Genomic DNA, 10,012 nt, shown 5'->3' with positions numbered 1-10,012 from the left:
CATGTTGTAAGCCGCCCCGAGGTTTCGGCAAGGGGCGGCTTACAACATGATAAAATACATTGAAATACAATAGCACATAATAAATTACCATTAAATACAAAAATACAAAAAATACATTGATTTACAAATATAAGATTAAAATTATCAGTATAAATTAAGTAAATAAAAATATAGGAGGAGAAAGAGAAGGAAGAAGAAGTTGCCCTGGCCACTGGTGTTTAACGAAGAATATCTGGGAAAAAGTGCTAGCCTAGCAAAGCCTGTCTTTATTCCCAACCCTACTTATGTAAACATTTCCTAACTGCAGCTCTCCCTCGGGGTCTATGGATGTGGCCACCAAAGCTTAATTCTGGTCCATGAACATGGGGCGATAGAAATATGCTGTGACTACACTTCCAGAAATACCTGATCGGTTCAATTAACACTTGTTATTAGCCCCTGAAGTACAAGGAAAAAGCATACAACCTGATCCATATTTTATTGGTCTGACCATGCATTTTGTTAAGTTTTCTTCTGGATCAGCCAAGCTAGTTTCATTTTTGAGGTTCACAACTTGTAACAGTTGCAACTCACTTGTGCTGTAAAAGATCATATGCTGAACTCGTGGTTATACATCCCAATCTAAAAATGCATGATGAAATTAAAGGGGAAAAATAAGTAGCATTTACTAGATGTGTAAACAGCATTCTTCCTCGTTTTTCCCTACACAGTTGTAGTGATCTGATCCAAGTCTGAAGAGTCAAAGTGGCAACTTATGGCAACATAATGTCTTAATGTAAACTGTTGCAAGAGCACTGGGGAACATTCATTTCTGGTAAGCTCCACACAGAGTACTTTGAAAGCCAGAACTATAAAGTCCCTTAATTGCTTGTTTTAAAAATAAAACCATTCATTTGAAACTAGGAATAAAATGGAAGGTGAACAACCTAAACTGACACAGTTAAGTCAGGAGAAACAGCTAACTCTAACAACTCAATTGCTACATTAAATCCTAACCTGTATCTTGCATAATTCATGATACCTATTCCTGCATTAAGTTGTCACTAGTTTCACTTTTCTTGTTTAGTAGGTTTAGCAATGGTATTTGTCTTAAAGCTGGGGTGTGCTAAGCAGTGTCAGAATACCAATGATTTTGCATGTCTGGAATCTCGCAGTTTATAGCAAAATATCTCCAGCCTCCATAGTGATGATGAAATGCAGCACAAGACAAATGGTTGAGTATGAATCTTCGTACTATACGTCAAAGGCTTGTGGGCTCCCTCCCCATTCTGGTTCACCTTCAAGATTATCAGTTAACCAAGCCTGAAGCATGTGTCTTTTCAGCACAGCTGGCTCATATCAGTATATCCTTCTATACGAGAAGCCAAGCTGGATTAGTCCAAGGGTCCATCTGGTCCAGCACTCCACACCCATGGCAGCAAACCAGCTGCCCACAGGATCCCCCCAGCAGCGTTGGTGCAGGACCTCCTCCTGCCAGGCTCCTCAGCCACTGGTGCAGGCAGGCAGGCAGGCCACCTCTGGTCAAGGGGAAGCACACGGCCAGCAAGGCTAGCAGCCACCGATAGCCTCCTCCCTCATGAATCCATCCAGTCCCTTTTTAAAGATTATATCCAGATTGCTGGACATCACCACTTCCCGTGGCAGTGAATTCCAGTTTAACTATATGCTGTGGGAAGAAGTACTTTCTTTTATCTGTCCAAAACCTCGCACCAATCACCTTCATGGGATGATCCTGGGTTCAAGGGTTATGGGAAAAGGAGAAAAGTCTCTCGCTTTCTACTTTCTCCACACCATGCATTTTTTAAACAACTCCCTTCCTTGCCCTTTCTCTAAGATAAACAGTCCCAGCTATTGTAGCCACTATACGGGAGCTGCTCCAGTCCTCTGATCATTTTTGTTGCCCTTCTCCATACTTTTTCCAACTCAACAATATGGTTTTTCAGGTAAAGTGACCAGAACCAAACACATTTCTGTTTTTTAAACATTATTTAGTGTGCTGAGTGTTTATTTGTTCTAAGATATTTGTATTTGCTTCTGTATTTTAAAAATTTTTTTTTAAATTCAAAAAAGTTTGGACAACTTCTTCAATTACAAGGCCCATATTAAACTGAACAATCATCATCCTCAGACACATACGCAACTGTAGTATTTTAAATACCATTTAATGTAAACTGCTTTTGTCTCTTGGAAAAGATTCAGACATTTGAGATTCCCATTCTGAGGAGCCATTCAAGTTTAGAAGTTTCTCAAAATCTCATTTCAGTTCTGAATTGCAATACTTTTCGAAAACACAAAAGAAACTACATGATATGTGTATGCTTGTTACATGCAGAACTATTCCAACAAGAAAATCCAAGAGCAATCATATGATTTCTGAGCAGGACTCCCAGAGACCATGGGAATTCTCAAATTCCCCTCTCTGGGGTCAGAGAGAGTGCTCCAATCTAAGAAGGTGGATTCAGAGATCCGACCCCTCACCAGTATGAAATAGAGCATGATGGGTGCCTCCCCCAGGTGGACACTTGACCTCAGAGAAGAATAAAGGGGGTACTTTGGTAGGTGGGAGATGGATGAACGGAAGAGGTCAGAAATACATTCATCTGAAGCCTTCTCCATTCCAGCAAATCTCCCTCACTGTTCTTGTTTCTGTTAGCCCGACACAGCTCTTGTGAACTTAATGCTGTGCCTTCTTTTATACAGTTGATCCATTCCAAAGTTCTTTTTTTTCTTCTGCCTTCAATCTTCTCTTGCATTGTTGTCTTCTCTAGAAAGTATCGCCTTCTCATGCTGTGTCCAAAGTATGACAACTTCAGTTTCGTCATGTTTGCTTCAAGGAAAAGTTCTGCTTGATTTGATCTGGTACACCCTAAGCCTGAATGAGGGTCATGCTGATAGGTCATTTTCACTATGTTCAAATGTGGAGAATCATCTCACAATTGTACTTTAATGTATTAAAGGATTTATAGCAACATTTCAGCTTTGAGGATAGGAATGACATTCATCAATACAATCTGCCACTTGCCTACTCAGACTCATGACAATTGATCCCATGTGCAAGAAGTATGAAAATGCACATGCCCCTCTGCTATGTGTATAAGACTGTGTATCACTTTAGTAACCTTTCTCGAGGTTCATGAGAACCCAAAGCCTCTTAACATCAAGAGACGTAACAGTCAGAGATGACTATCTTTCAACAGAAACAAAACAGGGTTCTTCAAAGATCGGATAACCTGAAAGATGTCTTCTCCCATACAAGGCTGCCCAGTTGGTAAATCTTCTGAAAAGGCCCTATCAGACTACTCCCTTCAGAGGCATCTTCAGTGCTAGCCCAGGAGAGAAACTTTTCAAAAGCCATTCCGAACTATGGGAATTTGTGTTGCTATTTTAATAATACTTTTATTGTTATGTTTTTGTTGTATTATAATGCATTGTTTTAACACATTTTAATCATTCATGTCAGCTGTCTTGAGTGCCATTTTTAGTTAATAATGCAAACAAAAAACAAACAAACAAAGCAATACTACTTCTTCCAAGTATACTGTTGTTCTATAATATAGAGGATTCTGCACAGAAAAACATGAGATGGATGCCCATCCAACCAGTTTCTTATAAGATGGGCTTAATTCAAGCCAATTCAAGGATGTAAATAGCTTTGTATCAATTCATATATGGAAGATTTCATATTAGCCAAGATGACCGATAAGTGGTTGAGCTGAGTTGCTGTCAATTTGTGAGAAGGAAAGTTGTATGTATTAGTAATACACAAGAGTCGGGAAATCAAAGCACTGCTTATGTTTATTTAAGATTAATCAGAAAAGGAATAACCATGAGTCCTATAAACCACAAGCCTAGTAAATGATTCTTTCCCTTAGTACTGTCACACAGACACTGTTGGGTTTTGTAAAATCACTGACAAAAATGGATTTTGCATGAATTTGAACTTATGAAAAATCACACTTCCAAAAATATGCTAATACACATTTTCATGAGTAAGTCTTGGGTGGGGAGAGAGAAATGCACATATTGATTCCTTATTTTTCTGTGGCTAAATTTGTGTAAGATTCTGAAGTTTTAAAAAATTGCCCTCAAGTCTACAGAATTCAAGCAACTCAGGAAAAACCTATCCACATGTTGCATTCCTAGCAGTTCCAACTCATATAAATCTATTGCAAATTTCTCCAGTATCCCTAATGTAACCCATGTCGGTGATAGTTAAGTAAAACAGGGAATAATTACTACAAACTAGTTAATATGTTCTCTCAAACATTTAACAGTTTTAACTTTGAAGCAGTATTAGAAGGATTTTTAATTCTAAAACACCTGACTAGAAGAATCTACTTCATTGTTTTCATTAGTCATCAGGCCGAATTTGGTAAGGAGTCAGCTTGTTGGAAAAAAAAATTCTGTTCATAATATTAACCTTTAAAACAAGCCTGAATTGATGTGTACAAAATCACTACTGAGTTTGGAACTGAATGAGAATAGGCAGCAAAGCAGGTCTCCTTCCTGAGTTTGGGGAGAATCTAGGGCTGTAACTTAGACTTTCTAAAATGAAACAATCTAATGATCAGCTTCCCTCACCAGCACCATAACTCCAGCCCTTGAGGGAGGAGAACTATACAGAGCCCTTCACAGCAGTAATGGGCATGGCATCACATGCCTCCTAGTACTGCAGATCAAGCAGTTTTTTTAATAGACAAGTTGCTGGAGAAGGTGACAGGAAACTGGCAGAAAGGTAGCATAAAGCTGTGATGCATGAGAGCATGTCACGCTACACAATTCCAAACTGCAGCTTCCAAGATGCACTCTGATACTGTGCATGTTGAAAATCTTACATATACTGAACGGGATGTCATATTAAAGGAGAACAACCTTGCCTAAACTCACACAGACAAGTTTGTTATTTCCAAAATAAAATATCTCAGGGGAAGTTGACCCAACTAATTGTTACTTTACATGATGTGCTAGTTGTGTTTATTTTTCTGTGCATATTTCTATTATTACATCATATAAGCGAAAATCCATATTTCACCTCTTGATTTCTCAGTACACCTGCTCACACCTGCTAAGTTCTCTTCTCTAAGTTCTCTGTTATCTAAAATGCAGGCAGTCCCCAAGTTACGAATGTCCAAGTTACAAACAATCCATATTTACAAACAAATTGTCATAGAGTCTATTAATTTTTAAGAGCATTACTGTAGGAAATCATCATCACCATAGAGCAAAAGGAAAGTGAGAGAGGGCCTCCAACACATCATATATATAGGGAGGGAGGGAGGGAGGAAGTAGATGGGTAGAGAGGGAAGCCTCCAAAGCAGGGCTTCCTGCCCTGCCCATCCACAGAGGGAAATCTCTCCAATATTTCCTTGCTGCAAAGAGGACATGCTGGTGAGTTTGGCTGGGGTAGGACAGTTAGCGATATCAGCAGTTTTTCCACTTGCACAGGGTCCTGTGCCCCTGACCCCAGCAAATGTGGAGGGTTAACTATACACAATCTGACTTACATACAAATTCTGCTTAAAGACACACTTCCACAATCTCAGGAATGGAACTTGTTTGTAAACCAGAGACTGCCTGTATAGCGGAAACAGCAATTCCTATGCCCCAGCATCCTCAGTGAAGGATATATCCAAGTAAGGTTCATGGCCAACTGTCTCAACCTAGTCTAACTTTCTTCCTATGGATATCCTTTAGTTACTTATAAAGAAAAGACCTTGCCACACAGACTAAATACCACTCCTTTGTTCATGCTGACCTTCTATTTCTCATTAAATACAAATGTCTGTGGATTTTAAAAGCACAAATCAGAAGTCTGTCTTTAAGATAGTTGTTCTACCCTAAAATGCAATCCCTGTATGGTTCCAAAGCCACAGTAAATGCATGACCATCCACCCTGGAAACTACAAAACCCTCTGTAGCAAGGCCATCTCAAACTTCAACTTGGGATCTATTAAACCATCCTAAGTGCTACTTTTAAGTTTCCATGATAGGCATTTTAATAATTTTTATCTAGCAGAAATTTAACAGGTACAAACTCATTTACCTGCAGTTTCATGAATAGAAAACATGTAACTACTACAAGGTCCTCAGATGGTTGTACAAGATCAAGGACTTTGCTAAGTCCAAAAGATGGCAACCATCAGGGTAAAGTTTCTGCCTTCTTTTTCACAGTTAAAGCTCAAACGTATTTAACAGCCATATTTATTTACTGCAGCCCTCTTTATTAAAAGTGTTTGTATGCCATCCTTTATATAAATCTCAGGGTGGCTTACAGCAATTTACAGCATATACCATAACAGAAATCAACAGGTGAAGCATTTCCAACCAACGCATCTCCAGAAAGAAACTATATCACTGAATGTCAGGAAAAGTGGCAGATAACCATACTATGCAGCCTGGCCCACACCTGTCAACCCAAAGGAAAAGTATCTTCGCTATGATTCTCCAAGGGCCTAGTTAGCAGACTCTTTAATTGACCTATACCTTGGTCTAACTGCAGCCTGACATACAGGAATGGTTCTTCTAGCATGGAAATACCAGGAACAGCTTCAACAACTTGGTTTCTTCAGAAAAAAGCAACACTAGCTTGCTGCAGGGCAAAACCAAAAAAAGAATCTTTGTCTGGCACGGTAAATCCAAGTAGCAACTTAACCAAAGAAACAATCTATCACCCAGACAAGTTCCTGTCACAGTAACATTTGTCAATCTAAGTATCAACAAACACCCGGTATTTGTTTCCCTATCTATTGTTTGTGTATATTATTGGGCTACTGTTTAACTTGAGGGAAAAGACTACTAAAGCGTTGCCAGCCCTACATAGCTCTCTTGAAAAAACTGTTTCAGGTGCTCCCTCCCCTTTAGTCTCAAACTGTTCTCTCTTAACAGCAATTGCACTTCCAGCAGTGAATAAGTGAGTATCTTCAAGCTAAGAATAGCATTACCTGCTGATTTCTGCTTCTCAAACCTGTGTGTGGATCCAGTTACAGCATTCACAGACATTTAGAACCAGTTTGTTGTGGTTGTTCTGTGCTTTGCTGAATGCTGGACGAGGACAAAGAAGACCCCTCTTCGAGTCCCTGCTCAACCATGAAGTGCACTGAGTAAGCCTGGGCCATTCTCCCAGCCTAGCCTACCTACATTGCAGGGTTATTGTGAGATCGCAATGGAGGAGAAAAGCTGTGCTAGCCAACTCACGAAGGCAGGATACAAACTATAAATGCAATAATTAAAGAACAGAACTGGAAATCCAAGCCTACATGACCCCCCCTCCCCAGAGCCTTCCTGGCTGACGGGGAAGGATATAACTCCAATAAATAAATACATGTGTATAATAGCAAATACCAGTCTCTCCCTCTCTTGAACCCATCTCTTGAGAAAACTGGTTCAAGATGGCTAACTTACGAACTGGCTCCAAAAACTGTCCCCATGCCCACGACCTGGAGCAACCAATGGCTGAGGCTGCTCCATCTCCATGACAGCAGAAGCTTGCTGCCTTCTCAAACTTCTCGAGCGCACTCCCCGCGGTGCAACAGCAGGCCACTCTGCAGCCCAGGCCCTGGAGCAAGACTCCGTGGGAAAGGCCCGGCAGAGGAGCTGACCAGCCACACCTGTGCAGCGGGGCAGGCGCCCCAGGTCACGGAGAGACGCCGGCCGCGCGCGCGGATCTCGTCGGCCATCCATCCAAGCCACCCTCGGCTTGCTAGGGCTGCCTGGAGCTCTTCCTGCCCATTTCCCACCCTGGTCCTAGCATTAGCTCGGAGAGCCGCACCGCTGCCATCTCCGGAAGCGCCACCGTAGCCCCCAGGGGAGCACTGCCAATTCCTACGTCCTCTCGCCACGCCAAACCGGCAATCGCCACTTCTGAAGCTTGCAGGAGCCGCGCCCACGCCCTGCAGAGCCCCGCGGGCCGGATCGGGGCGTCTCTCCCCGGATTCCGCCCCACGTCCCCCTCCCGCTGCAACCCCGGCCGGGCCCACGCCGCTCACTCACCAGCTTGGGTTTATTCTTGCTCTCGTCCTCGGGGACGCGCCCGCCGCCGCCAACGCCGCCGCCGCCGCCGCGCCGGGAGTTCATCTTACCCGGCACTTCCTCCCCGCCACTAGCCCCCGGGTGCTCCATGCCGCCGCCGCGCGCCCCTCGCCTCTTCCGCAGCGCCTCTCAAGCCGCCCCCATGGGCGCGATATCGGGCCGCCGCACGACGCTTTTGCTCGCCGCCTCGCCCGCTCAGGCTGTCAGGGGCTCGGCTCTGCGCATGCTGGCCGGGCGACTGCGCAGGCGCGCCCCACACCGCTCGGAAGACCAGAAGAGGGGAAGTCGGCGAGAGACGCCGGGGCGCGCGGGCGCGCACACGCACACACGCACACACAGAGACAGGCGCGCCCTTGCGCTCGCTGGAAAGCCGCCGCATGCGCGCTCCGCTCCTGGCACATGCAAGCGCCAGGGAGCCCCCGCCGCTGGTTCTCCGGGGCTGAGCCGGACGCGAGTTCGGAAGCGGAAGTGGGAAGAGTGAGGGTGGTGAGAAGCAGAAGGAAACCCTGGCGGAAGTGCGTGCTGGATCAAAGAGAAAGGCGCGTTGCGGGGAATGAGAGACCAGGCTGGAAAGGGCGGATTAGGGAGGAGGAGGAAAGAGAGAGACCTGCGTGCTCAGGTTTTGTGGTTGTCTTGAGGATCGGGGCTAAACTGCAGCGTAAATGGGCATGCAAGTTATTCCTTGGCTTTTTTGCCACCCGCCACCCCACCCGGTACATAAATGTTACTCTTTGCAGTGCCACAAGATACTTTGTTAATTTTGCTACAGTTACTACTACAACAAAGCTACTCGTCTGAATGTTTTTCCTGTGACAGGTGAAAGAAGAACCACTGGGGCAACTCCGAGTGTTCCCCAACCAGCATGATGATGACGATGACGATGACGACGATGATGATGATGATGTTACCATTTCTGTACCACCCGTGGACAAAACTCTCTGGGTGGTTCACACTGTATAAGTTTTGTATGCATCAATATATGTGCCATTGTTATACTGTTCCAACATTTGTATTTACTTGTTTTACACAATATTCATGGAGGTTCATATTTTCTTTAACTTTTGCTTTTGTTTATGGTGTTCAGTAAGGGCTATTTTTGCTTTGTTTATTCAGCTTCACTGCATTAAACTATCAGAGTATAAACAGATCCTCTTGCCAGAGAGCCAGATTCAAATAATCCTAACTAGCTAAAAAGATGTCCAACATGCAAATACAGTGAACATCACAGTTACTCACGGATGCCTGCTGGAAGTCGAACCCTTTTGCTTTGCCATGTGTCTCCTAAGAGCTAGTGAAATGTGGTGCAGTTGTGATTACACATTCATGAGAAAAAGACATTACAATGCACAGAGTCATATGCATTATTATTGGGCAAGCAACTGAGAGGGGTGTTCAAACTATGTTTCAGAAAATCTGTTTGCCTGATACAATGTTAGCTGAAAGGAAAATGCATGTGTTGTATTATTAATAAAGATCCTCCCAGTAGGAACAATATGTAGCAGCTGATGCCAGCTGGAACAATGAATAGAAGATCAAACTGCTTCAGGTTGTAACTTTAACTGACTCAGTAGGGACTCTGACTTTGGTGTGAACTGGAACTCTACAGTTTGGGGTGAATTGGTTCTATATCAGGGTGAATTTACTTTTTAAATTTATTTATTAGATTTATATCCCACCTTTTTCCTTTTTAAAGAACTCATAGGAACTTACATCATTACAATGCCAAGATGAATTCAAGCACATGTTTTCCATTGTCTGATTCACATGTTTCCTCAACCAACATGGACGTAAAACACAAGTATCTGCCCCTGGTCCTACATCAAGCATAGGCATGCCTGGGCACATCCAAGGAGGGGCCCACTTACCAGAGCCCCCTGGAGTTTTCCTCCAGCACTGCAACCTGCCTTTTGCTCTGGTGCAGTCAAATAGAATGTTAAATGCCATACAGAAAGCACATATTTCTTGATGTTTTTGTACTGCTGTG

At 43.3% G+C, this 10,012-nt stretch overlaps 1 protein-coding gene across 4 annotated transcripts in view; it reads right to left on the bottom strand.

Moving 5' to 3' along the window:
- The window catches only part of DIAPH2 (diaphanous related formin 2), a 296,692-nt gene extending 288,353 nt beyond the window's left edge, over positions 1-8,339 (bottom strand). For 2 of the 4 annotated variants that reach the window (XM_044427231.1, XM_044427232.1), the window contains exon 1: positions 7,990-8,330. In XM_044427231.1, coding sequence (XP_044283166.1) covers positions 7,990-8,118 — 129 coding nt within the window. In that variant the 5' untranslated portion in view covers positions 8,119-8,330. Of the gene's footprint in view, positions 1-7,989 lie in introns of all 4 variants that reach the window. The other 2 variants (XM_044427233.1, XM_044427230.1) reach the window with 2 other exon arrangements.
- Positions 8,340-10,012: the final 1,673 nt, after the last annotated feature.

This window comes from Varanus komodoensis, unplaced genomic scaffold, assembly GCF_004798865.1.
Source record: "Varanus komodoensis strain SLA01 unplaced genomic scaffold, ASM479886v1 scaffold18_3, whole genome shotgun sequence".
In the NCBI taxonomy this organism is placed as follows: domain Eukaryota; kingdom Metazoa; phylum Chordata; class Lepidosauria; order Squamata; family Varanidae; genus Varanus; species Varanus komodoensis.
The sequence above is the reverse complement of the archived record's forward strand: the minus strand, read 5'-3'. Positions and strand labels throughout refer to the sequence as shown.